General features: G+C 41.5%; 1 protein-coding gene across 1 annotated transcript in view; it reads left to right on the forward strand.

Moving 5' to 3' along the window:
* Positions 1-16,736, forward strand: part of KCNB2 (potassium voltage-gated channel subfamily B member 2) — a 344,954-nt gene that overhangs the window by 25,506 nt on the left and 302,712 nt on the right. The window contains exon 2 of the mRNA XM_081111004.1: positions 1,674-2,354. Within this exon, the coding sequence (XP_080967130.1) occupies positions 1,776-2,354 (579 nt within the window). The 5' untranslated portion in view covers positions 1,674-1,775. The remainder of the gene's footprint in view (positions 1-1,673; positions 2,355-16,736) is intronic.

Consider the following 16,736-nt stretch of genomic DNA (forward strand, 5'->3'; position numbering starts at 1 on the left):
TCACACCGGATGACTATTGTCGTATTGGCTGTTGTCATTTTTTTTAAATTTAACAATCTAAGGAAAAAGAGGTGTGTGTTCCTGATTAAATAGTCAGGTATTGCATGTTTAAAAAATTCTTGCAGCACATGGTTAACGATCACTGGCATAAACCATTTATTTGGTGTTTTGGATGAATTCCTTGAAGTTCTGTGAATCTCAGCAAAAACATTATAGGGGGAGATCACATAAGAAGATGGCTTGCTTCTGTAGATCAGAGTAAAGAATACTAGGTCAGCAAGAAGGAATGTTAGAGCAGCGATGCCTTAAAGATTGGTACAAGGAGAAAAGGGATGTGGAGAAAAAGAATATACACACATACATATGCACATATACACTGATATCCTATATCCACACAAACCTAAACATAGATACTTTGCTTTTTAGGCAACTGATCCTAATAATTCCATTTAGGTGTTTTCTGGCCATATACATTAGCCCTACTAGATCTTTTGTCAGCCATATTCTTGAAAACAAAGAGTTGATTCATTATTTATCATTTATAAAAACCTCACAATATATAGGTACTGTGCTCAGTGATTAGGATATAATAACAGAGAAGATAATCTTTGTCTTCAAGAGCACCCAACATCCTGTGGGAAAGGCGTTATTGCAGTGGTACGATGAAATAGAAGAGACATTCACAGAGAATTCCTAGAGGAGGGATATCATGGAGGGTTTCTGGAGGAGGTGATGTCTGAGCTGAGTCTGGAAGAGCAAGCAGCAGTTAGTCAAAAAGAAGTGGGAAAAGTGGAGGCTCTTCCAGTACACAGCATGAAGGAAGACCAAGAGCTTGAGACAGAATACACACTGGGGTGGCTGGAATGTAGTGATGAGGGACAGATGAGAGGTGAGGCTGGAGAGGTAGGCCAGGTTTAACTGGACTAAGGGCTAACTGGACTCTGCACTGCTATTAACAGTGAGCCTTTGTAGGATTGAAAGCATGGCAAGGCCAAGCTTGTATCTTAATGGGTCTTTCTGGTGACTGTGTGGACAGTGGGCTTTAGGTAGACAAAGCCAGAGTTTGGGATCCAGTTACGAGGCTGATGTAAAAATGCCGGCAAGAGATGCTGAGGGTTTGAACCAGCATCATGGTTCAAAGGGTAATGGGAACCGGACAATGGTGGCGAGGGCTTACGCATATTTAGGAGGTACAGTTGGTTAAGTAAGACCAAGTACTTATTTGGATGTGGATGGATGGATTGATCAGGATTTTTCAGAGTTCTATTTTGGGCGGTTGGGCATGGGGGTGCGGAGGGCCCTAAATCTAGGTGGAGCAGGAACGGGAACTGGTGTGGCCAGTTGGAGGTGTGGTTGGTTTAGTTTAAGGTTTATCTAGGAAGAGGTGATCCGCACATGGATATTTTAGTCTGGAGCTTGAGAAAGGGGTCTTTGGTGGCCAATCTGGGAGCTGCCCACCTATAGGTGTGTTAATTTGAATATACAGCCTCTTCTGTGTAGTACATTTGTTGTCTTCTCCTGACTTGTATCTTAAAGCAAAGATTCACATCTCCATAAATACATAATATTAATAAGATACCTCCTTGTTGTGCATAATAACAGAGTGATCCCATAGAAGGGAACGTGCTTTAGGAAAAGTGCAAGTAACCAGATGGCTGTTGGTTTTTTTCCAGTGTGGCCGTGGACATGCCTGCCTCAGAGGGATGTCACTTTAGCTGACCGTCCACGGCTCATTGTGTTGAAGACTCTGCCTCCACGGCTCTGTTCAGTTCACAATGGCAGAAAAGGCTCCCCCGGGGTTAAACAGGAAGACTTCAAGGTCAACACTCTCTCTTCCACCAGAGCCTGTGGACATTGTCCGGAGCAAAACGTGTTCCCGGAGAGTCAGAATCAATGTGGGGGGCCTGAACCACGAGGTCCTGTGGAGAACGTTGGACCGGCTGCCCAGGACACGCCTGGGGAAGCTGCGAGACTGCAACACGCACGAGAGCCTCCTGGAGGTGTGCGACGACTACAGCCTGAACGAAAATGAGTACTTCTTCGATCGGCATCCAGGCGCCTTCACTTCCATTTTGAATTTCTACCGGACAGGGAAACTCCATATGATGGAAGAAATGTGTGCTCTCTCCTTCGGCCAGGAGCTAGATTACTGGGGCATTGATGAGATCTACCTGGAGTCCTGTTGCCAAGCCAGGTATCACCAAAAGAAAGAGCAAATGAATGAAGAACTGAGGCGTGAGGCAGAGACCATGCGAGAGCGGGAGGGAGAAGAATTCGATAACACCTGCTGCCCCGAGAAAAGGAAGAAGCTGTGGGACTTGCTGGAGAAGCCCAACTCCTCGGTGGCTGCAAAGGTAAGAAAAGCGTTGCTTCGCGGTGTGCGGCCCGGGAAGGTGCTGCCTACATTCCAGGGGGTGTGCTTTTCTTCCGTGACGATGTCTTGGTAAGGCTGTACGAAACATGACTACAGAGATGGAGAGGAATTCTTTCCAAAATCGTATTTAGTCACGTAGCGTGATTCTGCCTGTGTAATGCCATCAGATGGCGTTCCTCTTTCATAGATGTTACGATGTCGGAACAGTCTGGGCCACAGAGAATGGAGGAGTCTGGTTGCCCTGCGCTGTGTGTTGATGTCTTGGAGAAGTCACTAGCTCAGATCCATCAGGCAGGGAGTCTTGCAGAAGCTGGGGCCTGGGCTCCATCCTGAGGAAAGGCAGGGTGTTGTCTTTGAGCATGGAGGAGGTGCCTCCTGGCCTGGTTCTCTAGAAGGCAGGGAAGGAGAGGACGTGTAGCTCAGAGGGCTGGCGGCCCCTCACATGGGCTAAGGTCTAAGGTCTGTCTTATTAAGCCGTGTAAGGCACTAGTCATTGTCCAGATGTACCCACTGACCTCTCCTTGTGAGTCCACTCTGACAATGATGTTTCTGACTGTTGGGGTAGAATTCTTTCCACAACTGAGGTATCTCAGAGCTCATAAAGTGTTTGCCAAAAATGCAGGTAAATCCATATGTTTCCACTGTGCCTGCATACATCCAAATCTCAGAGTAGATGTGTTGTTGGTTTTTGCCAGTAACGTCAGAATTTAATTCAACTGCGTGCTTCTGTTTATCTAATTTTATTTGGAGGTTTACACTGATTTTTATCCCATATACTTAGTTTTATATTGCAATATAAATTATGAGTAAACAGTCGAAAGACTCATCTTCAGCTACAGAAATATAGTATTGATATTTTGTATGAAAATGGAATGTGGAATAAAGAAAAAAGTGTGTCCTCATATGAATTATTTAAATTACTTACAGATTCTTCAATTATCCTTTCTTATAAGCAGTAAAGAATAAAAACTATAATATTCTGTATGCGCCTTTTGACTGAAATTAGGATTTCACATGATAGCCTGCGACATATAAATAATGGAAATAGATGGCCATAAAATTTCTCATTTGACATGTCTGGTTTTGCGTCTTGTTGACTTCTAAAGGCATTTTACTTTACTAAATGAAATAAACTGTATTTCTGTCATACCTAATGAGGAAATGTGTATTTTGAGGCAAATGGAAGGTTTGTTTGTTATGAATCATTTGTTTCCCTAGTAGAAAGAAATAGATGTATTATATCTGTGGGGTTTGGTTTAAAGGTTACTGCTCTTTCCAATTTAAAATGTTTAGTTATGTATTTGAGTTACTCCTAAAAATATGGAGTGAATTTTGAAGATGAATGAGATAAGCTCTGGATTTAAGGGAGTATTTTGGGTGTTAAATTAATTCTTGCAAGTCTTTAGGCAATTGAGGGATAAATCATCATTCCACCAACTGTTCCAGAGGGAGTTAGCCAATTATGTGAAAATATGCAGTTAAATCAAAGAAAACTTGAAAGTTTAATGCAGTTTATTTGCTTATAACAGCATTATTAACACATATCTAAAATTAAGTACTGATATAGAAAAATGTTTTAAATATACACATATTTTTTTCTGAAGAATTTCTAGTAAAGATGGAATAGGGTCAATAACTTTCTTTCCCAGATGGGGCAGTTCATTAAATCTCCAAATTATAGAAGCAGTAGCCTTCTCTTAATATCTAAGAAGGTAATGTTGCTAATGGGTTATTACAATATATTATTATATTCCCCTGTGTATCAGCTAGATTGCTTAAACTTCCTTCAAATTATGTATGCACAGAGAAGACGCTTATTCTCAAACTACACACAGCAGCTAAGGCCACTGGGTTGGAAATTTTTATGCAGTTATAAATAATAAAGTTGTTTCCAAATTATTAATTGAGCTAAGCAAATCTTTGCTAACCTAAGTAGAGTCTTTACTAAGTTTTCATAAAGGGTCTGTGTTTGTTTGTTTGAGTGTCTGCATTTTCCTCTCCGTTTGAATGGTGAAATATTGTGGAAATTCTTTACATTTGATTATGTGGCGCTTAGTGAAGGCATTGTTCATTGTCTGAGGCTTGGAACCTTTGGAAAACAGCTCTGTATGGTGCCTTCTCTGAACCACTACCTTTTCCTGAACTCTTCTCAAGTCCATAATTTGGTATTTCTCCAGAATAATCCTTGGTGGTGGGGGTGCTAATGCAAGGTTTGTACGAATAGTATTTTTACAACTTAGGAACAGTTGAAATAATTATTTTGTTAAAGCTGCAGTGGGATGATACTCTAGCCCTTGCTATTAATAATATGGCCACATCAGGATCTTATGCTTATGAAGCTCATGTGTTGGGATATTTGTAATCTCTGTATTTTCCTAACTTGCTTAGGAGGTAAGATTGGAGGAGAATATTGTTTGCTTTGCCTTTTCAGTTATTGTTCATCCAGTTTGGTAATTCAGTTGAAAATATATGGAATGTTCTCTGTGCACTGCAGACATTAAAATACACAGGCAGAAAGACGCTCCCTTCTCTCCAGAATTTAAAAATACATCCTTTTAGCTTAAACAAGGATTTCATATCCTTGAAAAGATTTGTTTATTTTTCTTTTGGTTTGTCTATATTTTATAATTTATCTATAATATCTCTGTAATAAAGAATAAAAGTTATGAGAGTACTTGTCAGTTCCCTAGGGTAGAAGGAAAAACGTCATGTTTTCTATCAAATATTCCACAATAGGATAAAATAGCTATTCATTAACATGGAATGAATACTCAGTAATCAATTAAGCAGTAATTCTTCAGCCACGCAGTGTGCGTCCACTCTGATACCCAAAGTTACTGCGGGGCCCATTGATCTGTCATCCTCTGGCTTTGGCTGTGATCTTTGACAAGAACAATTTGGCTCTTACAGAACGTGCTTCTTGATGTCACTCTATGGATTGAACTTTGTGGCATATTAGTAACTAAAAAAAAAATGCTGAAACAGAGTTTAAAGGTCAGTGTATTTGAAATGACTGCATTAACCAAAATAACATTTTTACATATACACAAAATACCATGGAATGTAATTGTATTTTTTACAAATTAATGACAGGGCTAATAGAAATTGTTAGTATATAATTTTCTATGGTTTGGGATGGTCTGGCAGTGTGACAGGAGTTCATCTCTGTGTGATAGATAGACTTGGATCTTCAGTCCTTGGGACTGTGTGTGTATGTGTGTGTGTGTGTACTGTATGTACATCCTCATGGAGAGGTAATACACAGAGTTTACACTGGGTTGGCACAGATCACAGGGTTGCCATGACGTGCCATTGCTGGCTCTGGGATGCCTTTCCTGGGAACATGCAAGGGCAGGAGATGGGCTTACCCGGCGGCCAGTTTCCTGGGCAGTGAGCTGGAATTTGACTTGCCCCTGTATGTCCTTCCAGCCTGGGGCGATTTAGTCAGCCTCTGGATCGGACACATCTTCCCCTTTTTGTTGGCCTCTTCCCAAAGGAACCACAGAAACTGTTTGTCTGTAAATATTGCCACAGCGACATCAGGCCTCCAGGTGTTGGAAAGCATGTCAGGCATTGAAATGCAATATTATCAGCCTCTGTGAGGAGAGAGTCACCGGGAAGGGCACAGCCCGCCTGCTAGCTGAAAGGAGCTAGACTCCTCAGTGTCATGGGCACCCTCACTCTGCATCTCTGATGAAGCTCAAGAACAAGGGAAGTCAACCAACAGTTCTTCAAGCCAATCCAGTGAGGAACCCAGACACGTAGGTGGACATGGTGTTTGCGACAATGCCAGCCAAGAGGCCCATTGCAAGCGTCAGGCCAAGAAGCTCAACTGTCAGCAGCTCTTATGGGATAAGCACCACATGAGGCAAAATCTTCCCAAGGCATCGTGTTCATCCGAACCAGTACAGTGAGAGCCACCAGCATCCCTGGAGCCCAGGGTCCAGGGCTGAGTGGGGGCACTTTATTATCTGCTTCCCTCTCCCCAGCTTCCCTCTTCATCCACAGCTGCCACTATTACCTGAGGACTCTTCCCTCATCTTCTTACATTTCCCCCCATTCTTTGTCCCTCCATCCCTCCCTGTCCCTTCCCTAGCTCAGGAGAGGGAAAATGATTGGTAGAGAATTATTTCTCAATCTTTTTTCATTAATAGCCCCCTGAGAAGAAAATTTAAATTAAATTCTCCCTAAAGGGAAAGACTAAACACTAAGGAATAATATTTGCCAGGTAGGGTGAAGTTTGGAGGGCTACAAACTATTGGAATGTCTAAGATCTCTTCACCCCACAAGAATCAATTTACTTCCTTGGCAGCAGCATTCTATGGAAACTGCATGGAGTGGGGGGAGCAGGGAGAGATGACCGTGTTTCCTGCCTCTGGCTCATTGCCTCCATACACACCCTCATGGCCACAGTCATTGACGTGGCCCAGCGTAGCACCTGAAGCAAGCATGGGAGGGTCGGAGACCTTAGTCACCTTCAGACCAAGAGGGAAGCCAGTGGTGGCAGGGCTAGGACTCTGCCCCTGGAACTCCCGCTTCCTGGAGAGCCAGAGAGCCGTGTGGGTGTGAATCTCCCAGGGGAGGTGCCCTCTTTGGTGCCCTGCTGGTTGTAAGTCCTTGAGGACCACACTTCCTCTTCTAACTAAATTAGAGGGTGTGCCTTTCAGGTCACAAAAATAGTAAAATGAAAGTGAATCCAAATAAAACAAGGACTTTTGTGTACTCACCAAGGGGAAAAGAATGCATAGCATTCTATTTATAGTGTGTGGGTAGTTCTTCTAATGCTTTGAATGAAAAAAAGAAAGGTACTGGAACAGAGCCGTAAGTGATTTCCTTTTAGTCCAAGAACAGAATTTGTCACATGTTGTACATATGTACACACCCCAAGGTCAAGCCAACAACACTGCCCAGTTTAGCTTTCGGAAGACTTTCTTGGTGATAAACAGTAACAGTAGCCGTTAGAACCGGGAATGGGCTCCAGAAAGTGAGCGGATGCAGTGTGAGCGCTCACCGACATCTCCCCACATGGAGGCACCTCGTGCTGAGTGGCTCTCAGGTTCTTGTCCAGGCTTGCGGTGGCCTTGTTAGTGTGCCCGTCATGCTGCTCCTGTGCTGCTCACTTTTCCCTCCCTGCCCCCTCCTGTCTGCATCCCAGCTGTACAGTTAGGTGGTTTGTGCTCTTCCCATAACATGAAACATGGCGAAATAGTCCACAGGTGCTCACAGGGCATAGCTTAAAGGGCCAGTCTGTGAAGATTCAGCTTGGACATATGTTCTTTTCTCCTTTCTAAAATTTATGATCTATGCAGATAGACTGTTTAAAAGCCTGAAATAAATTAGGTATAAAAAATAAAACAAATAAGATAGAAAACATTGGGATTTGATTAAAATATCTCAAACATTTTATTCTTTAGCTCCTGTGATCCTATTTCTAGATCCGTGCTTCTCTGATTTCCCCCAAAAAGCTGCCTGAAACTGCACCAATCTGTCCACTTGGCCTCCTTTGATCAGAGAGGGAAGGGCAAGGAAAGAGTCTTGCAAAGCTCACCTTGCACATCCTCTTAAGTGTGATGCCATAGGTCTGGCTTTACTGGTCAATGCCTTTTGTCCTAGACTAATTATTCACAGTGTCTCCTTACACTCTTGGAAAGAGTCCCACTTTGAACAATAAACTATATGATCACCTTGCATGTGAATTTTTTTTGAAAAGAGGAGAAGAAAAAAGAAACTGTCCAAGAACCATGTACTTTTCATTTCCTCTTTGCTTGTTGGTTACATTTGAAGGGGGACGGTCTTAATTTTCAAGCCATTTTTCCATCTGTGTTGAAAAAATCATTGGTGTCCATTAATATTAAAAGAAGACATTCACATTCCCTTCATGTTGGATTTTTCATCTCAATAAGTTATTATCATTTTCAAAGTAATAAAAAACCTACATTCCCTAATGTTATCACAAAACAGAGTACATTGGCAGTATTGACATTTTCTGTTCTTGAAAATCCATGTACACTGCTTGGGTTATTAACAGATTTGTTTTCTTTATTTCGAGTGAGACACTTGATAAAGTGAATGATGTATTTTAGGTAGGCATCAGTATTATGAAGGAATGGTCACAATATTTAACACTCTACTTTGGAAGACTCTACAAGGGTTTGAATAATGTTTTAGATTAAGTGTTCTTATCATTAACTCCCCCCCCCTTTTTTTTAAAGAAAACAAATACTTTCCAAATGCTAACAGTTTGTAAGAAAATTCCCATGGTGTGTGTGTGCTTTAATCTCAGTAGCTTCCAAATATTATTGACCATTAAACATTTATGTTGTTGAATGGAGGAATTTTTTTAAATATATTTTTTATTGATTTTTTTACAGAGAGGAAGGGAGAGGGATAGAGACTTAAAAACATCGATGAGAGAGAAACATTAATCAGCTTCCTCCGCACACCCCCTACTGGGGATGTGCCTGCAACCAAGGTACATGCCCTTGACCGGACTTGAACCCAGGACCCTTCAGTCTGCAGACCGACACTCTATCCACTGAGCCAAACCTGTTAGGGCGAGTGGAGGAATTTTGTCCTGAAATTTTCACTTAATAATTGCATGAAAGTACAGTCATGCAACTGCTTTGATTATTCAGGGAGATGGCTCCTCATTGCCTTATCCAGATTTATGTACATTGTTACTACTTAACTTGTCCCCAACATGTTTGAGAGCATCAGGACACCCTTATAACTTCCAGCATTGTGATGTGGTTCAGGTAATATAGCAGTTAGTGTATTGGAACTGAACTTGAGAAGATGCAATTTTGACTGTCACTGATCTTTTTCTTTTTACTAGTGCTTTTATATTTTGCAGAAAAAACTTGTCATGTAGAATTGAATGAAATAATCTCTTCCCAGATAACCTATCAATACAAAATTGTTTGTCATGGAATGTCAAATTAGCCAGTTTTATTGAATATTAAAAATGACATAAAATATTGAATATTTAATGAATGTTAAATATTATAATATTGGGTTATTCCATTTATTTTTTACTTCTCTACACTTCCACTTTGTTCCAAAAGAGGCAATTCACTAAAAATATTTACATTAATAATTCAAATAAAATGACAGTAAAAGAATTCAAAGCAAAAACAAGAACTAGAAGAAATATATCTTAAATTGTCATAGTAATACGAGGGAATGCTTCATTTTCTAAAAACATGTTTTGAATAATTTTAATTAAAAACAATAATCTTACAATTTAAAATTGAGTTAAAATTCATAAACAAAAGATGTGTTCGTATTAGAAAAATTTGCCTCTCTGGCCTTAGTGAAAACTGTTAACTGACCCGAGGTAAGAGAAATTTTGAACATGGAGACTCAGTTTGTAAATCCTTGTGAAATGACCATTCTGATGAAGAAGGACATTTCCAAAATAATTTAGAAGGTTGATTCTAAAAGAATTGCTGGAATAATTTTTAATCAAAACACGATTATATAGAAAAAAACACACTTCTCCAGCTGCTAATAAATAATTCACAAAGTCACCTTGGATTACAACAGATTTTTGTTGTTTTGGCATTGATTTAGCATTGGAGATTTCACTGAATTTGAGAATAACCCTGGAGTTCCCTGACAGTCAAGAATCTGTAATGTGCTGAGGCATAAATCTGAATTCTGCTAATGTCAGGTTGGTCTGTAGGAGTTAGTGACTTTGATAGTGAGTGAGCCTAGCTGGCCACCCACTGGTGTTAGCCTAAACCAATTTGTTTTTTCTCCTTATTGACACATATACCAACTTTCATTAAATGTTCCTGTTCTTTATAGGGGAGATTTATGGTACGGTAGAGATTGGTGAAGCTCTCAAGATATATCCGTCATTAAAAATATCCTATTTAGAAATGCTAATAGGAAGAGAATCTTTTAATGATATTACTTTACTTTTTATTGATTTCAGAGAGGAAGAGAGAGGATGGGAGAGAGAAATATAAATGATGAGAGTGAATCATCGATCTGGTGCCTCCTGCACACCCCCTCCAGGGGATAGAGCCTGAAACCCTGGCATGTGCCCTGACCAGGAATCGAACCGTGACCTCCTGGGTCATGGGTTGACGCTCAACCACTGAGCCCCATCAGCCAGACTGAGTGAGAGATGCTTTCTAAGGTAGCAGTCAGCCTGGAAATCATTCTTGCCCACCAACAGCCTGGTGGTCATTCATCCTAATCCTTCTCTGCAGAGGGACAGAGAAGGATAGAGTCCCCAGGCTGTGACAGCCAGCTGTTCCCCATGCGGACATTGGAGGCAAGCTGTACTTCCTGTGCCTCTCAGCAACATTCAGCCCTTCACCCAGCTTCCTCCTTCCCCATATCTCCTGGAACATCGTAGAAGATGACTTCATAGTTTACAGCCAGAACTTTGAAGGATTTGAGGGACCAAGACTTCTTTGCAATTAATTGGTAGGTCAGCCTTGATACACAGAGATAACTGATGTAGAATAAAGAAGCTGGACATGGACCAGTTGGAAGAGAGAAATGTAGTGGCCAGCACAGAGACAGGTAATGGAAAAGTAGAAGAGGAAGATGTTTGCTATCATCCCTCTAAAACTTTTCCAGGGTGCACTAAAGCAGTGGTTCTCAGCCTTGGCTGCACATTAGAATCACCTGGGAATCTTTATAAAAATCCTGATTTCTGGGCCTCATCCTCCAGAAATTCTATTTCTTTGTTACTAATGTTGTGGCCCCACCCCATAAGAAAGAAATAGAATTTCCGGAGGATGAGACCCAGAAATCAGGATTTTAAAAAGATTCCCAGGTGATTCTAATGTGCAGCCTAGGTTGAGAACCACTGAACTAATAGTATTTGTAGTCAAGTTTCCATGTCTGACGAGGGGGCGAACCAGGTAGCAGCAGCCCTCACTGAGTGGTACTTGAACTAACTCTGTTCCTGTGTGTGTGTGTGTGTGTGTGTGTGTGTATGGGTGAGAGAGAGAGAGAGAGATACATGTTACTCATACACACTGTGTGAGATGCATGTTACTCATACACACTGCTCCATTTAGAGCATGCTATATTATAATAACCAACCAGCACAACAAAGCAATATACTTCAACCTGTATTTGGTAACTTAGGCTCAATGCAATTTTGTCATCCAAGTAAGACAGCTCATTCAGAATATAAACTTGTGATAACTTGATCAGGCATGAAGTCCCTGGAAAATGCTCCACTGCTACAAAAATAGCAGGAAGAAGCATTTTCATTCGTCTCCCAGGGTTTTGTTTCAATGCTAAGAGGTCATTGCCACCCTGGATTTCATGCTTTTACTTATGTCTCGTTGAGTCACTCCTGACACAACCACAAGTGTTGAATGCCACTTTAAATAGCTTCTCTAGCCTACACCACAGCAATGCCAAGGACAGCCGAGTAACCCTCACAGCTCCGAATGGGGTTGCTCCAAAACCAACGTCAGGATGCTTGCACATGACTCAAAGAGCTCCCAGCCTTCCAATCACTAATATAGCTAATACAGTGCAGCTTTGACTACTGAAGTGCTGTGTCTAACCGGTGTCATCTAAATTATATCCTCAACCAAAGGTGTGCCTCAAATTAGATTTTTAAAATTTATCTTTATTGTTGAAAGTATTACAAATGTCCCCCTTCCTCCCCCATTGACCCCACCCCAGGCCTCCACCGCACTGTTGTCTGTGTCCGTGGGTTGTGCATATATGCATGTAAGTTCTTTGGTTAATCTCTCTCCACCCACCCACTCACCCCCACCGTGATTTTTTAAATAAAACATTCCAATTTTTAGTTTAATTCTCAGACTTACATCATCTCTCGCAACAGTTTGTGTGGAGCTACCTAACTTGAACATTGGTGTCTGAGCATGTAGTTTCAACCAGAATTTGGGTGAATTGAAAAATAACTCAGTGCCACTCTCTATGAAGTATAACAGCAGATTTGTGCTGTGATAATTCAGGGCTATTTCATGGATATAAATTTCCATTTTGGGAGACTAGAAAGGGTCCCTGGGTAATATCCTTAAGGTGAGCAGCTTGTTCCGTTTCAATGCATTTTTTCGTCTAGAGGCAGAAAAACATTGCTAGGCAATGCTGTTTTTTAAAAGGTGTTAATTTGCTGTACCACAGGTGAAATGAACTATGATGAATGAAAGAAGGTATGAAATAGTAGGCTAGAATCTAGTACAACATGAATTCGCTATTACATATTGTCTGTGTAAATAAAAACTAGCACATTTTATATTTCTTAAATGAATTCTGCAGGTGTGAAAATTAATTGCATTATATAAGTAGCGTGATTGCATTGTGCACAGTGCTACAATCTGAAGCACAAATCTGTGGTAAGCACGGGTCTTAACTTTTCAAACTCACCTCTAGCTCATGAGCTATTAGAAACATTTTCCATTGCATGGAGTGTTTACAAGGTGCTGATCACACACACTTGTTTCAAAGTTTTGCATATAGATTATGCATGAGGTGGCTTAAAGGGTAGCAAACCATTCTGTTAGTTATATTTGAGCAATATATGTGCTTAAGGAAAGAAATGTTATATTACAGTAGAAGGAATTGCTTTGGGCCTGTGTTTACCTTAGTGAAGTTATCCGGCATATGCCGTGGCGTTGATGAACTGGTCTCTCCGGCGTACACCTCAGATTGAGTCTGGAGGTTAGACGTTCTGTCCTGGCTGTGATGGGGCAGCCTCATGGGATAGTTTTAGTACAGAAATGGCTCTTCAAGGCACCATATGGACACCAGTGGGTACTTTGAAAATGCCTTTCTCATCGTAGCTCAGCCCAAATGAAGAAATGCTTTTATCACTTCTTCAAGCTCTTTTCTGCTTTCCTCTCTGTCTGAGGAGGCTCACTTTCTCCTGTTCTTCTCTCCACACCTGCTGTCAGCTCCTTCACCTGGATCAGCCCTTCCAGTGGAGGCAGAAGAAACCCTGTCCTACTGCCTGCTTCACATGCAGTGCTCCTGTCCCATCCTCATCGGGGGGGGGGGGGGGGGAGGCGGGGGGGAAGGGGTGTTTTGGTTACACTTCATTGAACAACGATATTTTTATTGAGGTATAACTTACATACAACCTTACATTCGTTTCAAGTGTAAAGCATCATGATTCAATATCTGTATACATTGCAAAATGATCACTTCAATAAGTGTAGTTAGTATGCATTACCATACATAGTTACAGAACATTTTTTTCTTATTTGGAGAACTTTTAGGATCTATTCTCTTAGCAACTTTTAAATATGCATTACAGTATTACTCCCATCACCATGCTGTACATGAGCAACTATTGATTGCCCATTGAATTTCTTTGGACCCAACTGGATTTCACATTTGTGTTTATCCTGGTTATAAATCTTTCCATGAGACGATATCTATTTAATAAAATTTCGTGAAATTGAATGTAATGAAGAGTGCAAACTAGAGAAGGTAAATAAACCTAAAAGATCCGAATTTTATTTTATCTTTAATTTATAAACAGCCATTTTTTTCTTTATCCCAAAGCATTAGAATCTATGAGTGGGTAGACTGTTTTATTCTAGACTCTCAAACCAGTTTCCAAATAGTACTTTTCCTTTCCATTTGAAAACATCTGGTCCTTCACTCATCCCAAGTTCTCCCCTAATCCATGAGCTCTGGCTGTGCCGATTAAACTGGTTTTGCTTTCCAATCTCTCATAATAGTTGTCACTACCCCCAGAGCCTTCTGTTTTTAGCAGAAATTTGACTCTGGGGGAGGAGACTGTGGTTAATTGATACCTAATCCAGTAGCAGATACTTTTCACAAGGCTCAGTTAGCTTCTGTTTTTCAGAGTCCTCTGTGAGGTGCAGATGTAACTTCCTAGGATCATCAGAGTGTCTTACTCTGCCTTCTAATTCGGAGATCAATTCTTTTCAAGTGAGACTGCATCCTTCACAACCTGGGGAAAAATGAACGTTGTTCCCTGCAGTTCTGAGTCATGAAGTAAGGGGCACATTTTCTTGTCCTTTCTATAAGTGGTATGACCTTCCTCAAAGAGCAGGCGGGAAAGGATTAATATTGAGCGTCTGCCGTGTGACATCCGTTGAATTTGGGATTTTCATATTGACCCTTTATAAGAGAGGTCGGCAAATGTTTTCTATAAACCAAATAGTGAATATTTTCAGCTCTGTGAGCCATAAGGCCGCTGTCACAACTACTCAGCTCTGCTGTTGTCGGGTGAACACAGCCATAGACAGCACATAAACCAGTGGGCGTGGCTGGATTCCAGTATGACTGACAGCCCCTGGGTCTGGCCCAGCGGCCATAGTTGGCCTCCTGCTACTTTCTGTCACCCTTTGAGAAAGACATCATTAATCCCATTTTACAGGTTAGAGAGGTGACACCCAGAAATATCAAATTTGTGTCTGTTGTCCCTCACAGTGTGGCATACGGGATTTATACCAAGTCTCCCCAAAGCCTGGATTTCCCACAATTCTTCCTGTCCATTGTGCTTATCATTCCTTGATCCTCATTGTCCAATATTCCTGTCACTATCCAATATCCACTGAAGACTTTGGTTCATAACTGTAATCATCTTACTACAGTGCCCCCTTGCTGTCATGCAGACAAGCGACCAATCATAAATTCAAGCCTCAGTGGTCCCCATCTTGAACTCAGCAAATGGATGAAAGCACCTTCAGAATCTTGAACTCTGATGACAGCCACCAAGCTTCCATTTCCCACTAAATCTATACTTTGTCCCCATTGCAACCTCTGTTCCTTTACTTACCCCTTCCTGTCTACTCAGTGGGGACCACTGGATCTACTGCCTTGATCTAGGCTTTGGTCATCCCATAACTGGATAGTAGCTATGTCACTAACTGGCCTTGCTCACTTCATTTTCCTCCAGTTCTAATCTCTTCCCCATGTAGCCAAGAGAATTACCTTCCACAAACGTGCCTCTGAAGGGGTCATTCTGAATGATGAAGTTCAGTGGTTTCCCATTGCCTGCCTTCTGGTTCAGACTCCTCAGCTTCGAGTGAAAGACTCTGCAACCTTCGCAGACCACCCCATGTTTTATCACTCCTCATAAAGCAGGTCCCTGAATAATGCCATTTTGTTCAAGGTCGTGTCGTTATAATGTTGATGAGATGCTGTAGGAATGTAACTCTTGTTTATATCAATGAGCCTCTAGTGAAAAGGGTTCTTTATATGTTGTTTCAACCCAGTTCTAAGAAGTTGGGGACAGTGTTCAGTGAGGAGTTACTGTACATAATGCTCTGTTGTTCTAGAGCAGTGATGGTGAACCTATGACACGCGTGTCAGAGGTGACACGCGAACTCATTTTTTTGGTTGATTTTTCTCTGTTAAATGGCATTTAAATATATAAAATAAATATCAAAAATATGTCTTTGCTTTACTATGGTTGCAAATATCAAAAAATTTCTATATGTGACACGGCACCAGAGTTAAGTTAGGGTTTTTCAAAATGCTGACACGCCGAGCTCAAAAGGTTCGCCATCACTGTATCTAGAGCATCCTGAAGACGGGGCTCTGGGTTAGAGGTTCACTGCACTCAGCAGGCAGTCTTCCCACGTGGTTACATCTATCCGGAGGGGACATCTCTTCCTCTGAGTTGAACCAAGGTGCCTTGTAAACTGCTGCAGCCACACCTGGACACAGCTGGCACATTCATGGCTCTGTGACCACCATGGCTTTCCTGACCTGGAATGCCCATTGCTCCTTTTCTGTCCATATGTCCCTGTTCCTGTGATGTGCACCTGACTCCCCCTCTGTTTGTCCCTAGCTCTTTATTCGCTCTTGTAATCTAGAGATTCTCTCTGTGTTGTTCTCATCTCCCCAGCTAGGCTGTCGCACTTGAGGGTGCAGGCCACACCTCTTCACTCAATTCCTGACACCAGCAGTTTCCAGCACGCACCAAATGCTTAGCACCTGCCACGGAATGACACCAAAGGGCAGACATGAAAGCGAGACCAAATGTTTCACAATATTTCCGCTTCCCTGTGAAAATTAAACAACATAGATAGAGGTTGACTGTCTCATCCCAGTGATTAGACCTGAGTAATGCTAGGTTTGTTTTAGGAGGTTTAAGGAAGCTGGTTATCTGACCTGTTCAAATGGCTTTATGTTTTTGAAATAGGCTGAGAACCCATACCTGTGGGGTTTCCATTTTTCCATTGCGTAAGTTCTCCCGTGTAGGCTGCTCTGTGTGCCACAGAGTTTATGCAAAGAGAGGCCGCAGGGGGCGCTGGAAGGTGAGCTTTCAGATGCTCTCCTCTGCTAAGATTGCTCATTTTAGCTGAACTTCAGGCTCTGGGAACTCTTTTTGTTTTTTAATTAAATTTATTGGGATAACATTGGTTAGTAATATTAT

Source organism: Myotis nattereri (genome assembly GCF_964212035.1).
Source record: "Myotis nattereri genome assembly, chromosome: 17".
NCBI classification, from domain to species: domain Eukaryota; kingdom Metazoa; phylum Chordata; class Mammalia; order Chiroptera; family Vespertilionidae; genus Myotis; species Myotis nattereri.